This window comes from Falco cherrug, chromosome 12, assembly GCF_023634085.1.
Source record: "Falco cherrug isolate bFalChe1 chromosome 12, bFalChe1.pri, whole genome shotgun sequence".
NCBI lineage: Eukaryota > Metazoa > Chordata > Aves > Falconiformes > Falconidae > Falco > Falco cherrug.
Genome location: NC_073708.1, coordinates 24,096,154 through 24,118,925, shown reverse-complemented (window position 1 = coordinate 24,118,925; position 22,772 = coordinate 24,096,154). Strand labels below are relative to the sequence as shown.

Here is a 22,772-nt window from a genome sequence, read left to right as displayed (position 1 = left end):
TGGCAATGGGGGGGCTGCCCTGATTATGGGGTGCCCGTCCTTGGGGGACAGCTACGGGGGGCCCGCCTACCTTTAAGGGGAGTGCTTACAGGGGGATGCCCAGCCTTGAGGCTGGCTAGGGGGGGCTGCCCTGCTTGCGGGGTGCTCATCCTCGGGGGACAGCTACGGGGGGGCTGCCTACCCTCGGCGGGGTGGCAGCGTGGGGGTGCCCCCCCCTGCGGTGCTGCTGGGCGCGGGGGGGGGGGGGGGCGGACACCTGCCCATCCCTGGGGGTGTCTGTAGGGGGGCCGCCGGCGCGGGGCGCGGGGGGTGCCGTTGTCCGCGGGCGGGGCGGGACGCGCTCCCCCCCGCGGCGGGGCCGGGCCGGGCCGTGCGGGGCGGGGGGGCGGTAGGGGGTGCCGCCGTGTGTGGCCGCCGGCGGCGGGCGCGCCGTTGCCTAGCAGCGGCGATGGGCGCTGCCGCGGCGGCGGCGGCCAATGGGAGCGGCGGCGGCGGCGCGGCCCCGGCGCCCCCCGCCCCCGCCTCCCCTTTAGAGGCGCGGCGGGCGGCCGGCGGCACACAGCTCTCCGCACCGGCACCGCGCTGCACCGCCACCGGCCCCGCCACCGGCACCACCGGCCCCGCCGCGCGCATGGGGGCCGCCGCCGCTGCGCTCGGCCCCACATAACGGGGGGTGCCCAGCCCCGCCAGTCGCCCCGCCATGCCGGCCGAGCCCCCCCGCGCCGCGCCGCCGCCGCCGCTCCGCGCTGCCCGCCGCAAGCCGCTGCCCGAGGTAAGAGGCGAGCATCGCCCGCTCCCGCGGGGGGCTCCGAGCCGGGCTGGGGGGGCGCCGAGAGCGCGGAGGAGCCTGCGGGGGTGTGGGGCGGAGGGGGTGTGGGTACCCCCGTGTCCCCCGGCTCGGGCACCCGCTCTCTCCCCGGCCGGGGACCTCTGGCATCGCGGGTGCCGGAGGGGTCCCGGCGCCGCTCCGCAGCCCACGGAGAGCGGCCGCCGCGGGCGTCCCGCCGCGCAGCGGACTCCCCCCCACCCCTCCCCGGGCCAGGGGCTTCCTTCACCCGCTCCCGGTCTGATCCTCGCCCTCTCCCCAGGGCCGGGCCGTGGGCCAGAGGGCTCCGCTGTGGCTGCGGGCCCGCTTTCAGGCGCTGCTCTTCGCCCTGGGCTGCCGGATCCAGCGGCACTGCGGGAAGGTGCTCTTCGTGGGGCTGCTGGTGTTCGGGGCGCTGGCCGTGGGGCTGCGGGTGGCGTCCATCGAGACCGACATCGAGCACCTCTGGGTGGAAGGTAAGCGCGGCCCCGCGGGAGCAGCCCCCCGTGGGCACGGGGGCGCGGGCCGGCTCGCGGGCAGGTGACAGCGCGGGGCGGGGGGACGGTGCCGCCGGCGGGGCCGTGGCCGCCCGCGGCGCGAGGTCCCGTCCGCGCGGGTGCGTGGTGCCGTGTCGCGAAGGGACCCCCCACGCGTGTCCCGCCCGGGGGTCCCCGCCGCCGAGGTGCGGGCGCGTCCCCGCGCGTGCGGTGGGGCGGGTGCGTGGCGGCGGCGGGCGCGTGTCCCCGCGCGCGCGTGGGCACCCCCTTCCCCGCGGGCAGCGCCCCCGGGGGCGGCCGCAGCCCCGCAGCGCGGCGGGGCCGGTGCCGGTGCCGGCCGGGAGCCCTGCCCGGAGGGGACGCGGCGGCGGGCAGGGTCAGGCGGGAGCAAATCCCCGTTTCCGAGTGGAAGCGGCTGATCCCCCTCCTTTGTTATTAATAACTCCGGCGTGGATTTTCTCTCCCCTCTCCCTGCAGCTCTGCTTCCCGGCGCTGGGATTTACTTTCCCTGCGCTTCCCTCCTACTTTGGGGGTCCGGGGGAGGGGGGGGGGGCAGCGCCTCGCATGGCGCCCCCGCTCCCCATCCCTGCCAGGCGCGGGCCGGGGGGGCTCTGGCAGCCTGGGGTCCCCGGCGGGGTGCTGTGCAGGGGCAGATGTTGCTCAGCGGAGGGGTGTCAGCCATCTTTGTGCGGGAGCGCTGCCTCCTCCCCCACGCCCCGCTCCCTGTGTGGTCCTCAGCTACTCTTGGATTTGGTTCAACAATAGAAGCAACTTTGCTCTCCCACCCCCTTTTTTTTTAATTAAAAAAAAAAAAAAAGCCCTGCTCTCACACAGATGCATGCACGCACCCCTGCCCAGGAATGCCTGGCTCTCCCACCTGCTCCCCACTCCTGAGGAGTGTTCGTGTGTGTTGTGTCCCGTCCCCCCATCTTGTCTCCATCACCCCTTTCCTCTGCAACACGTAGCAGAGAAATCCAGTGATACCTCCTGGTCCGGCCGGCGCCTAAGTGGTGGCTGCTGGAGGAGGGACGTGCTTCTTCCGTGGTTCCTTTGCTCCGGGTCGCGGCTCCAGCTCCATTGGATTTTTATTGTGCTTTTGGGGTTGCAAGGAGTCTGTGTTTTGTGCAACCACGGCCGGAGCCAGGGAAGCGGCTGTGGTTGTTCCTGTTGGGGGGGGGGGAATGGGACTTGCAAGGCATCAGGGTGGAGAGTAGGGTGGGGATGTGGCTGAGCCTGGGGATGGCTGGAAGTGCCCAGAAACCCAGCTTTTCTTGCGCGCATGCTTTGCGCCCCACCATGCTTCCCTGCCTGTGTGGGTACAGCCAGGAGGGACTGTGCCTGCTCTTGGGGCACATTTCCCCTGCACTGTGGTATGGGTGTCAGGGGGCCTCTCTGAGGAGCCGCCTCTTTCTCATGACTGGGGCACCTTTGGAGCTGGATTTTTTTTTATTATTTATTTATTTTTACACCATAGTGAAAAACTGCTAACCCTGGGGTGTCCTATCCCTTCCTGGGCAGTGGGTGCGCTTGGGTCGGCACACAGCTCCTGCCCTGGATTTGTAGTGCTTGGGGTGGGGGTGGTGTGCAGTGCTGGGGGTGCTCTGTGGGGTGCTGCTCGGGACCCCTCTTGGTCTTCCTGGGAGGGCTTTTCCTCCAGGAGTGTGCATTTGGGGCAGACCCTTCCGTGCCTTGCTCCTGGGTGGCACGGCCCCAGCGTGCTCAGGGAGGCTGTCCTCAGGCATTGGCACTACGTGCGACCACCAAGGATGATGTGGCTGGTGTGGCTGTAGTCCTGCAGGGTCCCTGATGGGCATGCGTGAGCCAGGGTGTGGAAGAAAGGTTTGCAGTGGCTCTTTCAGTCTTGTGTATCAGCTGTGGGACTGCTTCCCTTCCCCATAACATCTATGGGTCCTTGCCTCTCTGCTGGCCTCGGCGTCTGCCTTTTCTGGTGTGATCAAAGCATCCCCTGGTGTCCTCAGGTGTAGCCAGCCCTTCCTGATCTCTGGACCCTGTCCTGCTGGTGTGGAGATGTGCATTACTGGGAGGCAGGAGGGCTTGGGCTGCCCCTGGGGAGCGGAACACAATTTCCCAGACTGTGTGGCTGGATCCTGAGCACTTTAAACTGCATCGGGATTTTCTCAGCCACTGCTTCTTCCCATCCCTGGGTGTGCAGGGGCAGATGTTGCTCAGGCTCCCTCTGCAGCAAGCCTGACATTTCTGTGCCAGGTCAAGGCAGTGCTGCTGGTGCCCCATCAGCCTGGCCCCAAAGCTTTGAGATCCCCAGAGTGCCAGGTGATCCCAGCTCCTTGCCTCTCTGCATATGTAAGGAGATGTTTGCAGGAGCAGGGTCTGTCCCAGCCCCGAGGCAGCACCGTGGGGTGTCTTGAGGGGCAGGGTGTGTGTGCAGGGAGTCCTGGTCCCATTGTCCTAGGCCAGCAGGTTCCAGCTCAGAGGCAGGGTGGTTGAGGGTCCAGGAAGCCTCTGATGACGCCCTGCAACGGTCTGTACCTGATCACCTGCCTCTGCCTAGCCAGGCCGAGGGATGTGGGTTGGTGATGTTCCAACACAAACCACCTCACCCAGGTGAGGTCCCAACCCCACGGGAGTGGAGCGTGACCCTGTACCAGGCTGCCCCTGCTGGCTCAGCCCCCTGGGAGCTGGTGGGCAAGGGAGGGACGGGAGCTGCTTTCCATGGAGGCACCCACCCCAACGCCACCCCAAAAGGGGGACAGGGTGGGCAGCCCTGCTTTGGCCCCATGGCTGGGGTCAGCGTTGGGGCCATGCTGGTGGCATGTCCCCCTGAGCCTGGGCTGTGACCCTGGCTGCCATGGGAAAGCACAAACTCCCATGTCCCAGTTTGGGGGTGTAATCCTCAGCCTTGCAGACTGGGGGCTGGCTGGGGAGTGCTTGTGGTCTCCTGGGGTTGTGCCTGACCCACATCCCTGTTAGGGAGATGGAAGGAGACTGTGTCACCCCATAAATTGGACTCGACTGTGGAAATGTTCAATTAGGCTCCTCCGAAGCAATTAGCCACTCGGAGGCTTTGAAATCCTGGCTAGCGGCGAGTGTTGAGTTACCTCTAGACACCTGGCAGCTGTTCCCGGCTCTCCCAGGGAGTCTGTAGGGCCAAGGGGCCGGGGTGGCGAGCTCCGGGCAGGCAGAGCCCTGGGTGGTGAATGGGTCTGCCTGATTTATAGTGCTGAGGGCTGGTTCAAAGGAAGGCCGGGTTAATTCCTAACCGGAACAGCCGAGCACCCCGCGCAGCCGTTGCACTCTCAAAGAGCTGCCGAGTCTCCTCGGAGAAGACCCTGTCCCTTTCCTGGAGGGGGTCAGGGACACCCCAAATATGCTGGTGGGATGAAATGGGCTGTGTGGTATGGGGGTGAGGGGAATTTGCTGCCTTGTTCCCAACTTGGGGCATGAAGCCAAGACACCCCCAATCCCCTTGGCAATAGCTTTTGCCTTTCCTTGACCTCTGCAACAGGACTTGGCACAGGGCACCCCCTCCCCAGCACCCAGGGCAGGGTTGGGGCGCAGCCTGGGGCTCCCCTTGTGGCAGGGGCAAGCAGGAGAAGGGACCCTGGCTGGCTCCGTCTTTGCAGAGATAGGGGTGTCAGGGATGGGATAGGCACAACAGAAAGCCAAGGATGGGGATTGAACGCCCTCCCCACCCTGCCTGCGTCCTGGGGAGACCATCTGTGTGGCCATTCTTCCCAGCCCCTGTCCCCACGGTGCCTGGTGGGACCCACGGAGTGGGGTGTGTGTGGGGCAGCAGTTGTGGAGGGGAGTGGGGTACTGTGGCCATTCCTGGGTGGGCATGGAGAGAGGTGGGTGGTCTCGTTGCTACTGGCAGGTGGGTTTTGTGGGCGAGATGTTGGCGTGGGGGGCAGAGAAAGGAGCAGGCGAAGCCAGGGTGCAGGGCAGGGGGGCTACGTGGGGCTGGTGCCAGCAGCGTGGGGGCTCTAACGGCAGCTTGCCCTTGCAGCTGGGGCAGTGAGATGCCCACTGGGATCTGGCCTCGTGCCCGAGGGATGGCTTCTGGGCTGCCATGTCCCCACTCCATCCCCAGATGGGCATCCTGTGGGGATGGGGTCCCCACTTCTCTTGGGGCATGGTGACACAGGTATCAACCCATGGGGACAGAAGGGGCAGCCCAGGCTCCCTGAGCCCCCCTCCTGCCTGGCCTGATGAGATTTTTCCTTTGGGACCCTGCAGTCCTCTCTGTTTGCAGGGTCTGGGTATCCTTGGGGACCCTGTGATTCCATCCTTGGGGGCTCAGGGGAGTGAGGGGCAGCTGGGGTGCTGCTGCCATGAAGTGCCGAGGTCCCTGTTATCCCAAAAACCTGCCTGCCTGGCTCTGCAGTCTGCCCTAAAGCACATTCTCCCTCCCAGCCCCAGCTGGCTCTGGAAGGACCTTTCTTCTTGGGGGGGCTCACCCAGAAGCCCCCCACCCGCCCAAATATGAGGTGCAGGCAGTTTGCCTTCATGTATCTTTGGGAGGCGAGTGCAAAAACCTCTTGCTTTTCCTTTTTCCCTTCCTTGACAGCTCAGTCAGCTTTTTCAGGCTGGAAAATTTTGCTAATTAACCCAAAGAGACTGGGAGACTCTTTACAGATGGCTGTGGCTTATCTGCCCCTATCCATTTTGCTTTGCTTTTCAACTTATATGTTGGTTTTTTTGTATTTCCTAGAAAGTGGGGATTTTGTGTTTTGGTGGGGGTTTTGTGTGTGTGTGTTGTTTTTTTTTTTAACTTAGACATATCCATGGACTTAGGGAGGGGGGCTCTTTTTTTGCGTTTTAAATGTTATTTGGCGGCTGGGAGGGGGCAGCGCCAGGGCCCGAGAAGAGGGTTTTATTATCTGCCTCTCCCTCGGGCCTGGAAAAGTGGTCTGAGTTCAAAAAATTCATTTCTTGCCTGAATGAAGCCAGCAATGTGGAAAAATTTCACCATTCAGAGGGGGATGAATGTATGTTTCAACCACACATTAAGTGACATTAGCAAGCAGTGGAGTGCCTAATGTGGCCATTTTTCACAGCAGCCAACAGAGGGGGTGATTAGCATAATTAGTACAGGCAGCCCTATACATATGGAAATGGCAAATGCCTAAATGCCAACACCAGTGGAAATTTATGTCAATGCTGACAGGAGTCTTAGCGGTGAATAGTTCCCAACTGAATCCCCTCTCCCCCCCTTTTTTTTCCCCCCCCTCTTTTTCGGGGGTTGCGCTGTCCCCTCGGTGCCGGCCGGGGCGGTGCGAGCCCCCGGCTGCCCCCCTCCCTGCGCTGGGAACCGCCACCCCCGCGATTTGGGGTAATAAAGACATTAATTTAGCTTTGCTGTTAAACAAAAGGGGTTTGGCTGTGGAGCTGGCCCCAAACGGGCCCTTTCAGCCCCTCTGCTGCTGGCTTTTTAAAGGCAGCCCCCTCTTCTGCCACCCCTCTTGACTTAGCCGGGTGGTGGGAGCCCCTTTGGTGGGGCTGGGTTTGGTGGGAGCTGGAGGCACTGGGCCAGCAGCGAGCCCTCAGTCATCCTTCGCGCTTCTGGGGACACCCATCTGCCACCCACCTACCCCCACCCCCCCTCCCCTTCCCCGGGGCCGGCCCTGCGCCGTGGGGTGAATGGGGCCGGGAGGACTTGTTTTGACAGGACGGGGCTGCGGGGCTTTTGGCGAGGCTGGTGGTAGCGGCCAGGACAGGTAAAAATGGCTCTTTCAGCGTGCCCTGGGCGAGACTTCCTCCGGAGCAGCATGGGTCCTTTCACTGCCTCCCTAATCCAGCTAATCCGCCCCACAACACTTTGAAGGTGGCCTCTGGCTTGCGCGCTGCTCAGCACGGGGAAGCGGCCAGCCGAGGGATGCTCGGGGCGGTGCCTTGGGACCCCCTCCTGTTGAGATGCAGGAGGGTATACGGGATGCAGGATGGTGCTGGCATCTCCCCAGTGCCCCGGGATGCAGGATGGTGCTGGCATCTCCCCGATGCCCCTGGGAGCTTTAATCGCCCAGGAGTGGGCATATCTGCCAGTGGGATGCACTTGGTCTGTGCTGTGGGATGGCTTGACAGTCCAGTGTGTGCCCCTTGTTGTGGTGGTGGGGTGCTGCAGAAGGGGGGATCCCTGTGGGGGATGGCTTTTTCCAGGGGATCTCAGCATGACCTTCCCCCCCCCTCCCAGCTGTGGACTTGAGTCGGGGTTTCTAGCCCTGGCATTAGGATGTTGTGGTGTGGAAAAGGGGCAGCTCCCCAGGGAACACCACCACCCCCTTACTGCCCACAGCTTTTCACTTGCTAGGGGACATGGCTGGAGCTGGTTCAGGGTTGCAGGATACCCTGTGGACCAGCTGAATCTGGGACTTGCCACATCCCATAGCCCTGTTACACCAGGCAGGAGGACAGGGCCTGATTATTTTTAATTTTTTAGAGGCCAGGTGAGGATGTTTACCCAGGCATGCTCCCTCCCAGGTCACCCAAGCACTGGTGACAGCTGCTGGCAGTGCCTGGGTCCCATCTGCAGAGCAGTGGTACTGCTGTTGACCACAGCCTCCACCTGCCCTGGGGATACAGAGTGGTCCTTGCAACAGGATGCATCTGCTAGGAGGGACACTGGTGCCTCTCCATGGCCCCCAATACCTCTCATGGCCCTCCTTTGCCCTTGCCAGGCAGGGAGGGCTTGGTGTGGGGCTGGCAGCCTGCCCTGACCCACTGCCCTCCCTGTGTCACCCGGGCATGCTGCCCCGGTGTGCTCAGCCTGCTGCCCCCCACCTGTGGGAGCTTGGAGACAGGGCTCTTGTGGGGTTTGCCCCCCTCCTGCCCTGGCTGAGCATGGTGGAATGTCAGGGTGGCTTGTGTGGTGGTGACCCCTGTGCTGGGGGGCTTGCAGCTGCACTGGGGCAGCAGGACCTGGCATGGGCTGCTCTGACCCCAAACCCTCTGAGCTGGAGCGGGGGGTGCTGTCTGCCCCGGGGAGATGTGGGGTGAGCTTGGATCAGATCCCTTCCTATGCAAGGGGGAAATGCAGGGGCTAGGGCTCCGTCTTGGCTAGGAGCAGCAGCAACCCTGTCCCTCCCCCACCCCAGCCTGGGGCTGGGCGGGGGGTGGGGGCATGCTGGCGCTGGGCAGCGGGTGAAGCAGCTCTGGCACCCACCAGGACAACCAAGGGCACAAGCTGGTCCCACTGGGTGAGGGTGAGCTGGTTGCAGTGCCGGGGCTGTGGCTGTGGGTCCTGTGCCAGAAGGGTTTGGGGAGTGGTGGTGGGGGGTGGGGGGGTGGCTCAGGCAGGGTGGCCGGGAAGGGGGCAGGGAGGCTCCCGCCCTGCTCTGTAATTTTGTGGCGGATGCTGCAATTACGGGGAGTGCTCCCCCGGCATGGCCGGGGGGGGGAAGCTGCACACACAGCTGCCCTTGCTGCCAGGGTCCCCATCCCCACCCTGGCACCCATGCCTTCCCCACTGGGGCACGGTGGGAGCCTGCTCTGCACGCTGGCTGTTTGGCCTGTGGGTGGGCTGGGGTCTTATCCACCCTCTAGCCCACACGGTTGTGGGACTGCACCCCATGACCCCCCAGCCAGTGGTACCCAGAAGTGGTACCCACCCCTGGGAGGATGCTCACGCAAGGCACTGCTGCCTCCAGGGACTGTCCTGCCCCCAGTCCCCACTGTGGTGTTTTGGGGGGCATGGGGGTCAGTTTGCCCAGTGGGGGGGTCCAGGGGGGGGTGAAGCCAAACCGCGCCGGGGAGCAGAGTGGGCTGTTAATAAGCAGGACCGGAGCGCCTGATTGGAACCAGAGGGCCCTTTGCATGAAAAAGCCAAGGGCTCCCTTTGTTAATTGGAATTAAAAAAAAAAAAAAAAAATTACATACAGTTCCTCATTAACGTACTCATTGTTGGTATTGGGGTGCCCCCCCCAGCCCCTTCCCTGGGCTGGGGGGCTGCGTGCAGCGTGGGGTGTCTCGCCCCGCTCCCAGGCTGGCCGGCCGGCGGGTGCGCACCCGTTTGAAGTGTCCTTGGCAGCCCTGTGTGTGCTGCCTTGTCTTTTCATGTTGCTCTTTGGTTAATTAGGGTGTTGGAATTTGAGGCTTCCTCATGGCCTTTGAAGCTTGCTGACGGCTTGCAGTGCCCTGTTCCAAATTAACACTAATTACAAGGGACGGCTTTTTATTTTCTCTCCCCCCCCCCCCCCCTTTAATTTTTTGAGGGGCTCCCCCCAGCCCCTCCCTCCATGCTTGCAGATGTGTGGCTCCTCCTGTGGCCGTGCTGGGTGGAGATGCCCGTGGGGTGCAGCAGGATGTGTCCCCTGGGAGCGGTGGCGATGCTGAGCACCCTCCCATCGCTGTGTCCCACCACCCACCCGGGTTCCGCGTGGGTGGCGCAGCTGAGATCAGAGCAGCTCGGTACACCTCCTGCCTGACCTCCCAGCCTGCCAGGAAGGGGATGGGGTGTCCCATTCCCTCCCACTGTGACACCCACCCTCCCTGTGTCCTCGTCCCCTCGCCCCAGGCGCTGCCATCCCCTCTGACACACACACAAAGGCCGTGGCAGTGTCGTTCCCCCCCCCCCCCCTTCCCAGCCCTGGCACAACCTCCACCCCAACTGGCATCTGATGGACACCAGCTGCTCCCCAGCCCAGCCAGGAACAATAAAGACGCTTCCCCTCCCGGTTCCCAAAAAGCAGGGGGGGGAAAAAAAAAAAAGCCAAAAAAACACCAAACCATATAATAAGTCATTAAAAGGGAAGATTCTGCTCCTTATTTGTGGTCTCGCTCCGGCCTCCTCGGCGCTGGCAGGGGGCCAGGCCCGCCGGGGCCCCCGCCTCTTGCTGAGGGAGCATCCCGGTGCGGATGAATCCTGACACCCCCCACCACCGCTTCCCCAGCACCCGGGGCTGGGCAGGAGCCAGCCTTCCCCTTGCCAGCAGCACTGCCTTGGGATGTGCCCCGATGCCAGGCACCCTGGGGTGTCCCTGGTGGGTGGTGCTGGGGTGGGGGCTACATGCAGCATCCCTTGCCCTGGGCAGGGACTTGGGAGCAGGGTGGCTGGGTGTTGCACTTGGTGTCTCGAGATCGGCTTCCCACCCTCCTCGGGGGGGGGTGTGTCTGTCCCCCTTTGCTGTGCCAGGAGGGATGGGAGCCCCTCGTTCAGCGGGGATGGGGCTGGCTGTCCCTGCGATGGCGCTCTGCCGTGCAAAAGGCCACGCAGGGTTTGATCTCGGCCCTGCTGCGCTGGCCGGGAGGGGATTTCTCTTCTGCGCTGAGGTGGCTGCAAATGGAGTTGGCGGCTTCTCCCGGAAACCTTGGCCCTGCCGCGCTGCGCTGGGAGCCTTCCTGCTGCCATTGGGGATGGCTCCCAGCGCCTCGGTGAGAGGAGAGGGGTCCTACGGAGTTCCCCAGTGCTGTGCCCCTCCCCTGTCCCCAAACCCCTCATAGGGCACTCTGCACTGTTGGGGACTTGGGGGTGTCCACCCCTCCCCACAGCCAAAACGCTGCCCACCCTGGGGTGCCAGGGAGTAGCTTGGCAGGGATGGGGAGCGGTGTCCCCAGTTCTGCTTGTTGCATCAGGAGCTGGTTGTATTGGGCATCTGCAGCACACGCCACAGCACACAGGTGGGAGCAGGGCAGGATGTGTCCCATCTGCTTCATCAGCTGTCGGTCTGCAGGGTTCTTCCAGGGAAAGTAAAGCCAATGGGCCTCTCTGGGGCTGGAAATGCCTGTGCTGGTGGGAGGGGGGTGCCTGGTCCGGTGTGGGCTGGGGTGCTCCTTGCTTGGGTGCGCTGGGTGCAAGTGCCCAGAGGATGCAGCTGTTGCAGAACCCCATTGCAAGAAGCGCGCCCCCCCCCGCTCCGATCCAGATTCATGTGGCACCATCTGATGCTGTGGGGCCTTGATCCAGCCCATCCCCTTCCCTGGGCATCCTGATGGGCAGGACAGGGTGGTGTAACGGGGGCTCTACCAGCCTTCGCACAGACAGGGCACATTGTGGTCCCCTCCGCAGCGGGCAGCCGGGTGAGCCAGGAGCTGCGCTACACCAAGGAGAAGCTGGGTGAGGAGTCTGTCTACACCTCCCAGATGTTGATCCAGACCCCGAAGAGGGAGGGGGAGAACATCCTGACGCAGGAGGCCCTGCAGCTCCACCTCGAGGCGGCCCTGGCCGCCAGCAAAGTCCAAGTCTCGCTGTACGGAAAGTGAGTCCGACTCCGGACAGGGTGGGATGGGGACCCCCGCTGTGTCCTGCATGTCCCCCCACCCTTTGCTGTGTCTCCTGTGGGATGATGCTCATCCTCATCTCCTCCTCCTGCCTTTCCAGATCGTGGGATTTGAACAAGATCTGCTACAAGTCGGGTGTCCCCATCATTGAGAATGGCATGATCGAGAGGGTGAGTGCTGGGCACGGTGTGGCCCCCAGGGAGTCCCCCCACAGGCAGTCGGTCCCTCAACAAATGGGCAGGTGGGTCGTGGTGGGAATGGGGCTTGCCAGCCCCAGGCGCTGCAATGGCACGGCCAGCTCCGTGCGGGAGGGCACAGGTCTGGGCAGCCCAGCAGGGCTGGGAGGGAGCAGGGAGGGCCTGATCCATCCCTGCTGACCCCTCGCATCTCCTCCTCCCACAGATGATAGAGAAGCTGTTCCCCTGCGTGATCCTGACGCCCCTGGACTGCTTCTGGGAAGGTGCCAAGCTGCAGGGAGGCTCAGCCTACCTCCCGTGAGTGCAGGGGGCTGTGCTGGGGTGTGGGGGGCCACGGATGGGAGCAGGGACCGGGGGCGCACTGCCGAGGGGCTGTGCTTGACGTTCCTATGCAGCTTGGCCCAGCCACCCCAAGGTCCCTCGGTGCTGCTGCTTGTCCTGCTGGGCCCTGGGATGGTCCCATCACCATCACTCGTCCTGATGGGTCAACACCTTGGAGACAGGTCCCTGGCCTCATCCGCCTGGCTTCGGTGGCACTGGCAGGGCTGCACGGCCGCAGGGGTTCTGCAGCCCCTGGGTAGGAGCTGCCCATCCCGGCTGTTCCACACTGCACACCAGGGACGGGGACACAGGGGCCGAGGCTGTGCCGCAGGCAGGTCCCTGGGGGCTGCTCCCTGCCCCCAGCGCTTTGTGGGTGCCACGGTAGCGAGGAGGCACCCAAGCTCCTGAGCTGTGCCCAGGGACACACAGGGCACAGAGTCCCCGGAGTGGGTGGTGGGTGACTCCCATCCAGCTCCCCACACCGCAGTGGTGGAACTGGGGACCCGGGCTGGGCAGGGGGAGCCTCCCCCCCCCCCACATTCCTTCTGTTTACGCGTGTGTTCGTCCGGGAGAGCCGGGGAGGCTTGTGCATTGTCAGCAAACGCAGCCCTGTGCTTTCTCATGCTAATGCTGCTCTGAAAGCTGCCCCTTGCCAAACAGATGAAATAGTGGCCTTATTCAGGCTGCTGCTGGATGGGAGGAGGGGGAAGGGGCCGCAGCATCCCCAGCCAGGACTGGGGGACTGGCTTTGCCCCCCCAAGATCTCAGGTTCCCCCCAGCCCAGCCGGGGGAGCAGCCAGGAGCCGGAGCGAGCAGCGCCAGGGTGGCCACGTCCAGCAGGATGCTGGTGGCATCATCTGCCCGGGTGGGCAGCATCCTGGTGCTGGAGTATGTGGCAGGCAGGGTGGCACCCGCAGTAGCGGTGGGACTCATCTCGCAGCCGGCCGAGCGGGTGCCCAGGTGGGCACCCCGGCTGAGCACCAGCCAGCCCATGGGGACTCGTCCCCCTTTTTAACGCCTAGGGGTGAGCGGGGCGGGAGCTGGGAGAACAAAGAGCAGCAATCTATGGAAAGACAAAAGGATTTGCCCTGGCTCAGTGAAGCAAGCGAAAGCAGATAAAAGGGGCTCTCTTTGGAAGCAGCAGCAGCTCCGGTTGGTATGTGGGAATCTCGAGCGGCCGGCTCCGGCCCAGCCAGCCTTCATGAATTATTAGGCTGCATTTCTCCCCAGAGCCCACACTTGCTTGGGGCTTTTTCTTCCCCTCTTTGGAGCGCTGGGCTGGGTTATTGGCTTTTTTGTGTGTCCTTTCTGTCTTAAAAAAGAAGCCGAGTGAGGCTGGGAGCTGCCCCCCAGCACCCCGGACTGGGATGGAGGGAGCAGAGCATCCACAGGCAATGGAAAAGCTTCTTTTCCCTGTTACCCAAGTCCCACGGGGTCCCACTGGACCTCCAAGGACCTGGTCTGTGCCCGGCTCTCAGCACCATCCTGAGCCTCCGGAGCCTTTGCTGAGCCCCAAAACCTCCAGCCTGAGGCGAGATGGCAGGAGGGGCTGGAAGGGATACCTGGAGCCCCCTTGCCTGCCTGCTCCCCTCTATCAAGATGTTAGCCTGCGGGCAGTAATCGGCCTGACTGCTTGCACAAAGCGGGGCCAGGCAGCGGGGCCAGCTCCCCCCGCTTTGTCCCAGCCTAACAGGATCAGGCACGCTACTTGACTCGGGGCAGTGTTGACTCGGCACGGCTTGCTGCGCTGTGCAGGGCACGGGGGATGCCGCAGGTGGCCCCCGGAGGGGGTAGGGGATGCACTGGGAACTGATGCTGCTCCTCTGCATCCTTGTACCCTGCCTTCAAGGGTACCCATGGGATGAGATGGCAGTGGTGGTGGTATCACGTGTAGGTTTTGGCATGCCTCGTCACCCCAGTCCTGCTCTCTCCCCAGGGGCCGCCCGGACATCCAGTGGAGCAACCTGGACCCTCTGCAGCTGATGGAGGAGCTGGGGCAGTTCACATCCCTGGAAGGCTTCAAAGAGCTGCTAGACAAGGCAGAGGTGGGGCAGGCTTACATGGAGCGGCCCTGCCTGGATCCCCAGGACCCCCAGTGCCCCCCGAGTGCCCCCAACAAGCAGAGTCAGCAGGTGGGTCACAGCCCGTGGGGACCAGGGGGTGTGTGGGAGCTCGCTGCTTTCCTGCCTGCCCCACAGTCCTGCATCCCTGACACCTCCCTTTTACCCACAGAGCCCTGACATCCCAGCCGAGCTTTCGGGGGGCTGCCATGGCTTCTCCAGGAAGTTCATGCGCTGGCAGCAGGAGCTGATTTTAGGTGGCACGACCAAAGACTCCCAGGGCAAGCTGCTACGGTGAGAGCCACTGTGGTGTGGGTACCCCAGGCATGGCACAGGGGCCCAGCTGTAGCACTCACCCCTCGGACAGTTTGGGGCAGGATTCCCTTGTCCTCTTCCTTATCTGGTGCCCATGGGAACCTGCCCTGGCTGCAAGAGGGGCTGTGGGGCTGTCTGGGAGGTAGTGTGAGGCTGGCTAGTGTATGGGGCTGGCAAGCAGGGCATTGCTTCAGAGCAAGGTGGGGGATGGAGGGAGGGATGCCTGAATCCTCTCCTGGGTGTCCGCAGTGGGGCTGGGAGCCGTGGGGTGGGGGACGGACCCATTCCTGCATCCCGGGGCACTGCAGCCGGTCCCAGCGAGATGCATGCCTGTCCCCCAGCGCCGAGGCCCTGCAGACCATGTTCCTCCTCATGAGCCCTCGGCAGCTCTTCGAGCACTTCAAAGATGACTACGAAATCCATGACATCAGCTGGAGCGAGGAGAAGGCGGGAGCCATCCTGGAGGCCTGGCAGAGGAAATTCGTGGAGGTGGGCACCGGGAACAGCCCCTGCATGGGGCTGGGCAGGGATGAACCTGTATGTGGCATACCCCCACACGCAGGTTTTCATGTGGCCATGAGTCCTGGCACCATTCTCTTGTAGTCTGGTGGGTCCCATGGGACCGTTGGTGGTGGTGGTGATACCCTGGGTGGCTTGGGAAGGGGTGTACCAGGGAGTGTGGGAGGTGACTCCTCTAACGGGGTGCACCTCTGGCAGCTGGCACAGAACTCCATCCCGCCCAATGCCACGCAGAGCGTCCATGCTTTCTCCACCACCACGCTCAACGACATCATGAAGTCCTTCTCCGACGTCAGCGCCATCCGGGTGGCTGGGGGCTACCTCCTCATGGTGTGTGTGCACCCACCCCACCCCCCACACCCCCTCTGTCCCCTCCCCATCCCCACTAACCCGCTGTGCTCTTCCAGCTGGCCTATGCCTGTGTCACCATGCTGCGGTGGGACTGCTCCAAGTCCCAAGGGGCTGTTGGCCTGGCTGGGGTCCTGCTTGTGGCTCTGTCAGTGGCCTCTGGCCTGGGGCTTTGCTCACTGCTGGGCATCTCCTTCAATGCAGCCACCACCCAGGTATGTGCTGGGGGAAAAGCTGGGTACTGCAGGGCTGGTGGGACCCTGGGGGCTGCAGGATGGTCAGTCCCCTCCCAGGTGGTGGCCATGTGCCCTCCACTGACACCGGCTGCTCTCTGGCAGGTCCTGCCCTTCCTGGCCCTTGGCATCGGTGTGGATGACATGTTCCTCTTGGCTCATGCCTTCACCGAGACCAGCCAGCACATTCCCTTCAAGGCGAGTGCCCAGCCCTGCCTGGGGGCTCCCTGGCCCCCTCCCACCTCCCTGTGGCCCCTCTTATCACCCCCTCCCTCTGTCCCTGCAGGAGCGGACGGGCGAGTGCTTGAAGCGCACGGGGACCAGCGTGGCTCTCACCTCTGTCAGCAACATGATCGCTTTCTTCATGGCAGCCCTGGTGCCCATCCCTGCCCTGCGTGCCTTCTCCCTCCAGGTAGGGCCAGGGTCCCTGTCCACGGGGAGCAGGAAGGGATGGCCAGACCCCACTCTGACATGTCCCCCTGTGCCCGCAGGCTGCAGTGGTTGTGGTGTTCAATTTCGCCATGGTGCTGTTTGTCTTTCCTGCTATCCTGAGCCTGGACCTCCACCGCCGGGAGAAACGCCGGCTTGACATCCTCTGCTGCTTCTACAGGTACCAGTGCCAGGCTGACGGGGATGGGGCTGACCCCGTGGGTCCCCCCCGAACGGGGTGACTGCTCCTCTCCCTCGACATCTTCTCATCCTTTTCTCTCTCCTTTCCTCTTTCCCCACAGCCCTTGCTCCTCGCGGGTCATCCAGATCCAACCCCAGGAGCTTGCCGATGCTAATGACAACCATGCCTGCCACCCGTCCCCTTATGGGCACCCCGGTGTGGCCACCAGCACCCAGATTACCACCACTGTGCAAGCCTTCACCCGGTGTGACCCCTCAGGCCACCATGTCGTCACCGTCCTGCCACCCACCTCCCAGGTGTGCACCTCGCCCGCCGTCCTCCTGCCCCCCACGGACCCCCTGGGCTCGCAGGTCTTCACCCCGTCCAGCTCCACCCGGGACCTACTGGCCCAGCTGGATGAAGCCAAGGGTGGGAGGGAGTGTGTCCCCCTGCCCTTCTGCCGCTGGAGCCTGGCTGACTTTGCCCGGGAGAAGTACGCCCCGCTCCTCCTGCGGACCCGGACCAAGGTGAGGAGGGGAAAGTCCTGGCAATGCCACCCAAAGTGGGCCGGTGGCACAGGACCCTGCCTGACCCCCCTGCTGTCCCCACAGGCGGTGGTGGTGGTGCTCTTCCTGGCGCTGCTGGGGCTGAGCCTCTACGGCACCACCATGGTGCACGATGGGCTCTATCTGACGGACATCGTGCCACGGGACACCAAGGCGCATGCCTTCATCTCAGCCCAGTTCAAGTACTTCTCCTTCTACAACATGTTCATCGTCACCAAGGGTGGCTTCCACTACCCAGGTGCCCAAGCCGCCCTGCTCAGCCTGCACCAGGCCTTCAGCACCGTCAAGTATGTGGTGCGGGAGGGCAACCGTGACCTGCCCAAGATGTGGCTCCATTACTTCCAGGACTGGCTGCGAGGTAAGGGATGTCCCTCTTTGCCATGACATCACCTGCCCAGGGACCCCCCCCGCAGCCTGCATACTCCCCACTGGCCTGGGAATGCCTTCCCTCGTGTGTGGCACCCCGGGGAGAGTGGTCCCATGGTGTCCCCAGGGTGCCCAACAATGCCAAGCTGAGCCCTGGGGTTTCTTCATGCCCATCCTGCTGGCACCATGCTCCCCAGGGCACACGGCATGCGGTGTGGGGTGGTGTGCCCCAAGGCATGCTCACCCCCCACAATGTGTCCCCAGGGCTCCAGGCCACCTTCGACAGGGACTGGCAAGCTGGGCGCATCACCCATGACAGCTACCGCAACGGCTCTGAGGATGGGGCGCTGGCATACAAGCTCCTAATCCAGACTGGCAACAAGAAGGAGCCCTTCAACTTCAACCAGGTGCGTGGGGACGGGGCTGGGGCAACTGGGCTGGGGGCAACTCTGTGCCCACCGCCCAGCTCATACCCACTCTGACTCTCTCCCCATAGCTGACCACCCGGCGGCTGGTGGATGAGAATGGCATCATCCCCCCTGACACTTTCTACATCTGCCTGACGGTGTGGGCCAGCAACGACCCTCTGGGCTTCGCTGCCTCCCAGGCCAACTTCTACCCCCCGCCGCCGGAGTGGATCCATGACAAGTACGACACCACGGGCGAGAACCTGCGAAGTGAGTGACGCGATGGCCCCTTCCTGCCCCCTGGCATCCTCCTCCAGAGGACCCCGCTCCCTGCACCTCTCTTGACCTGCAAGCATCCCCCCCGAGAGAAATCCCCCACATCCCTCATCCCGTCAGCATCTTCTGGTAGAGAAACTGCCTTGCTTCCCCGTGCCCCATGCTTGTCCCCTGCACTCCACACCCTGAGCACCCCACTGTGCCCTTAGCACGCAGCAGCACACGCTGCTCCAGCCCATGAATATCTCACCGCAAAGAAGCCCCTCCACTCTGTTTTCCCTCTGCCCCACAAACATGCCCCTGCAGAGAACCCCCTGTTTCCCGTTACCCCCTACCTCACAAGCATCCTGCTGGCAGAGAAATCTTCTCCTTTTTGCCCCCAGCCTGCTCCCCACACGCTGCCCAGCCCTGTGGTGCCCAGACAGCACTCAGGCTGGTGTGGCTGAGGTGCCCCCATGCTGCCTGCGCTCCTGTGCTGCCTGTACCCCCATACTGCCCGTGCTCTCCTCCCTAGTCCCAGCAGCCCAGCCCCTGGAGTTCGCCCAGTTCCCTTTCTACCTGAGCGGGCTGCGTCGCACAGCTGACTTTGTGGAGGCGATCGAGAGCGTGCGGGCCATCTGCCGGGAGGCTGCCCAGCGCCACGGGGTACTGAGCTACCCCAGTGGCTACCCCTTCCTCTTCTGGGAGCAGTACATTGGCCTGCGCCACTGGTTCCTGCTGGCCATCAGCATCCTGCTGGCCTGTACCTTCCTCGTCTGTGCCCTGCTGCTGCTCAACCCCTGGACGGCCGGCATCATCGTGAGTACGCACCCTGATGCATGGGGACGGGGCAGGCAGCTGGCCATGCTGCCCTCTTGGTGCATGGGGACAGGAACATACAGCCCTGCTCCCATCCTGCTGGGTGGTCCTGGGCACCTGCTTTGTGGGGATGGGGTGCTGGGGTGGCCAGGGGCACCCTGGGTGGAAGGGACACCCGTATGGAGGTGGCAGTGGGTGGGACACACCCGTATGGAAAGATCAGGGGCATCGCTGATGAAGGGAACATATGGAGGGGACAGGAGTCTGGGGATATCCATGCAGAGGAGGTTGAAGGGAATACCCATACGGAGGTGACGGTGTGTAGGGGACCCGTATGGAGGGATCAGGGACACCCCTTATGAAAGGAACATGTAGTGAGCATGGAGGGTGAGGGCCACCCCCAAAAATGGGACAGAGGGACAGCCTGAACAGAGGGAAAAGGGGTAATGGGGTGAGGCTGCCCTATATGGAGGGGTAGGATGGGGCATGACAAGTGGAGGGACAGAGGGGACAGCTGGTCAGAGCCACCCCTCACTGACCCCCCCTTGCCCCAGGTCTCCATCCTGGCCATGATGGCAGTGGAGCTGTTTGGCATCATGGGGCTGATGGGCATCAAGCTAAGCGCCATCCCTGTGGTCATCCTCATCGCCTCAGTGGGTATCGGTGTAGAGTTCACTGTCCATGTGGCCCTGGTAAGCACAGGCAGACCCCCTGCCCAGCCTTAGGGCACCCCAGTTCCCACTCCCTGGCACTCTCATCCCCTTGGCCATGTGCCGATGAGTGGCCACGTCATGGATGGCTCATGGGGATAAGCCCCGCGTCACATCCCCATCCCATGCAGGGCTTCCTGACAGCTGTGGGGAGCAAGAACGTGCGCTCAGCTGCAGCACTGGAGCACACCTTTGCCCCCGTGATGGATGGTGCTGTCTCCACACTCCTGGGCGTCCTCATGTTGGCTGGCTCAGAGTTTGACTTCATCATGAGGTGAGCACTGGGCCTGGCGTAAACCAGCCACTTGCTGCACCCCAAAAGCTTTGGTAGCGGAGGCTGCTGAGCATGGCAGCCCCCCTGGCTGGTGGGGGGGAGGTGGGGCAGCTGGCGAGAATGTGTTTTGCTGGGCACATCCACCCCGTCTTGCATGGAGGCTGGGGAGACATGGAGGGGCTAGAGTGTGTGGTGTGGGAAGCTGTGTCTGGGGTGGGACGGGGTTCGTGATGGCTGTGCCTGCTTACCCTCTCTGCCTGTGGCCCACCCAGGTACTTCTTTGCGGTGCTCACCATCCTGACGCTGCTGGGGCTGCTGAATGGGCTGGTGCTACTGCCAGTCCTGCTCTCTGTCATTGGGCCACCCCCTGAGGTACAAGACCCCCCTCCCATCTCTCCCTGTCCCTCCTCAACTCTGTACCCATGTCTCTTCATCCCCCATTGCCCCTCACCCTGTCCCCCCTTCACCCTATACCCACCCTTGCCTTATCCAGTCCAACCTTCCTCATACCCATCTCAGCCCATCCCTCACCCTGTACCATCCCTGCTTTACCCCATCCTGTCTCTACCGCATATCCAACTTGCCCCATACCTGCTTGACCCCATTCCTCACCCCACACTCGACTCCCCCCATCCCTCCCTGACCAATTTGACCCCACGCTTGCTTCACCCTGTATCTCCCTCACCCCACACAGCCCTCACCCCATCCTTGCATCACCCCATGCTCCCTGCTGCCCCCACACTTCTCCATCCCTCTATTCCATATTCTATTCTCCATCCCTCCATCTACTTCCCTATTCCATATTCTATTCTCCATCCCTCCATCCACTTCCCTATTCCATATTCTATTCTCCATCCCTCTATTCCATATTCTATTCTCCATCCCTCCATCCACTTCCCTAGTCCCTCTGACGCTGTCCCCTCTCTCTCCAGGCATCCCCGGCTGATAACGTCCCCCGCCTGCCCCCACCAGAGCCGGTGCCCCCATGCCTGGGCCCTGGGGGGCTGTATGTCCGGCGTGCCCCAGCATGGCCTGCCACCTTCCCTGACCCCTCGGACGCAGATAGCATGGGACCAGGCAGCCCCCGGGGGCCGTTCATTGTGCCCCCAGCCCCGGCACACATCTTGTTGGAGGCCGGCAAGGACCCCAGCTTCCCTCGCATCACCGTGAGTGTCTCTGCCCACCATGGCATCACCAGCTGCCTGGCATCCCCTGGGAGAGGGTCATGGATAAAACTGGGAATGGGGGCTCGTGGGTGCCCTGTGATGCTGCTGGGGTTGCCAAAGGGATGCTCATCGTGGCTGGGGGCCCTCATGCTCCATGTCCCCCCTCCAGGTGCTGAAACCCTACAAGGACAGCCCAGAGGTCCAGGGGAAGAAGGAGGCTCCCGGCCCACAGCCCGCACCGCCCCTGCCCTTCGGGGAGCCGTGCCCCACACCACCCCGAGATTACCCACAGCCCTGCGCACCGGGCGCCCGGCCAGCCCCCGCCACAGCCCTGCCCTCCTACAGCACCCACCTGCAGGGTCCTGCCGGCAGTTACACCACCGTCACTGCCACTGCTTCGGTGACGGTGGCCCTGCACCCCACACTGCCTGGCTCCTACCCCAACTTTGGCCCCGAGGGCTTTGCTGGTGGCGAGCGGGACTGCCTGGAGGAGCCCAGTGTACCCAGCACCAGTGGCACTGCTGGGCCTGACACCTTCGAGATGCAGAGCATGGGACGCAGCGGGGCAGGCACCCGGCGCTAGGTGAGCTTGGGGGCACAGGCACCCTGCCCCGGGGCTTCTGCGTGGCGGCGTGGGGGTGCAGGGTGGGTTTGGAGGGACCCAGCTGACCGCCCCTCCCCCCATTCTCTCACCCCACAGGTTGCTGGCTCCTGGGCAGAGCATCTCCCCAGCGCCCAGCAGGCACAGGAGGGTGCAGAGCAGGGTCGCCCACATCGTGCTGCTAATCGCCGGAGCGGCGGTGCCCCCCCGGTCTCGGCCGAGGGGGACTGGCACCCCCACACCTGCCCCAAAGGGGCTCGGCAGGGCAGGCTGGCACTTCTATGCAAGCTGTGTGCAGGCCACCCTGTGCCTGCACGTCCCTTAGCGGGGGCTGTGCCAATGGTGCTGTGTCCCCTCACCCAGGGTGTGGGGTTTCCCTGCCCCGGGCTTGTTGCCCCCCCCCTCCCCCTCCCCGAAATGGAAGCACTAACCCCTCCTACCCCCCCCCAATCTGTTTCTGGAGCTGCTGGCAAGGCGGGCTTGGTGCCCTACCAGCTCCCCCACTGCGGGGTCTCTGCCTGCTCCCCATCACCTCCTCCTGGGACCCCCAACCCGGGCCACAAGCTGGGGTGCTCCAGTAGGGTGCCCTGATGCCCCCCATCCTGATAAGGGGGCAGCCCCAGAGCCAGCTGTGCCCTGGGGTGCCATGGGCAAGGCCTGGGGCGGGCACCCCCCACCTTTATTTATTGCAAAGGGAAACTATCTATAGAGAGATATATATTTTTAAGCTTATTTTAAAAGATTTATTTCTTCAGCCTACAGCCCCGCCCAGCTGCCCGGGGTGCAGGCAGGGAGGGGGCAGCCCCTTTGCCGGTACGGGGCTGCCCACCGGAGGCAGCGGGAGCCCAGGGTAGGGGCACACACCTGGTCCATGCCCCGGCTCCACGGGGTGCTGGGCGGCCACGGGCAGCTCACCCCTCTCCGGTGTGCGGCTCCGTGCCTCAGTTTCCCCACTGGCGAACACGGGAGGGCTGGAGATCAGGGATGTGCCGCGGCGGAGCCAGGGAGCCTGCGGTTTCCACCACACGGGCAGGGTTTTGCGGGGGGGTTTGTGTGTGTGTCCTTGGGGTGGTCCTTGCTGTCCCCGCACGTCAGGGCTGTCCCCAGGCCAGCCTCTGTCCCTGTCCCCAGCCCCATCCCGGGCACCGTCTGCACCGTTACCCAGCACTTTAACTCCAGCGGTGTTTGCTGTGCCCACGGCCCCAGCCCCCCCGGCCCCCAGACACTGCCACTGAGCTGGGGTGGCCCTGGGGACCCCGTCCCCGTGCCAGGCGTGGGCACGGCGGGCAGCTCCCCCCCCCCAACACGCCATCTAAGTTATTTATATCAAAGAGAGCAAAGGTTTATTTTTGTAGTTTGTACAGGCGGTAGTGGGGACCGAAGGTTTATTTTTAAAGAGTAAATATATATATTATATATAAATTACCTGCCGTGTCTAGCCCTTTCTTCTGGGGGGCAGAGGTGGCAGGGGGGGAGGGATGCTTGAGACAGACCCTGCTGTGTGCACACATG

At 63.6% G+C, this 22,772-nt stretch overlaps 1 protein-coding gene across 1 annotated transcript; it reads left to right on the top strand.

Moving 5' to 3' along the window:
* Positions 1-448: 448 nt before the first annotated feature.
* On the top strand, positions 449-22,751 carry PTCH2 (patched 2). Its single transcript, XM_055725030.1, is given in 26 exon segments — positions 449-518; positions 521-669; positions 671-772; positions 1,089-1,281; positions 11,282-11,471; positions 11,594-11,663; positions 11,896-11,987; positions 13,948-14,143; positions 14,244-14,365; positions 14,728-14,875; positions 15,104-15,235; positions 15,313-15,468; positions 15,592-15,684; positions 15,773-15,898; positions 15,978-16,096; positions 16,218-16,623; positions 16,708-17,020; positions 17,293-17,435; positions 17,525-17,705; positions 18,226-18,509; positions 19,064-19,201; positions 19,351-19,493; positions 19,766-19,865; positions 20,426-20,659; positions 20,829-21,242; positions 21,360-22,751. Coding segments are annotated over 25 exon segments (4,314 nt in total). The 3' UTR covers positions 21,360-22,751.
* The last annotated feature ends 21 nt before the right edge of the window (positions 22,752-22,772 follow it).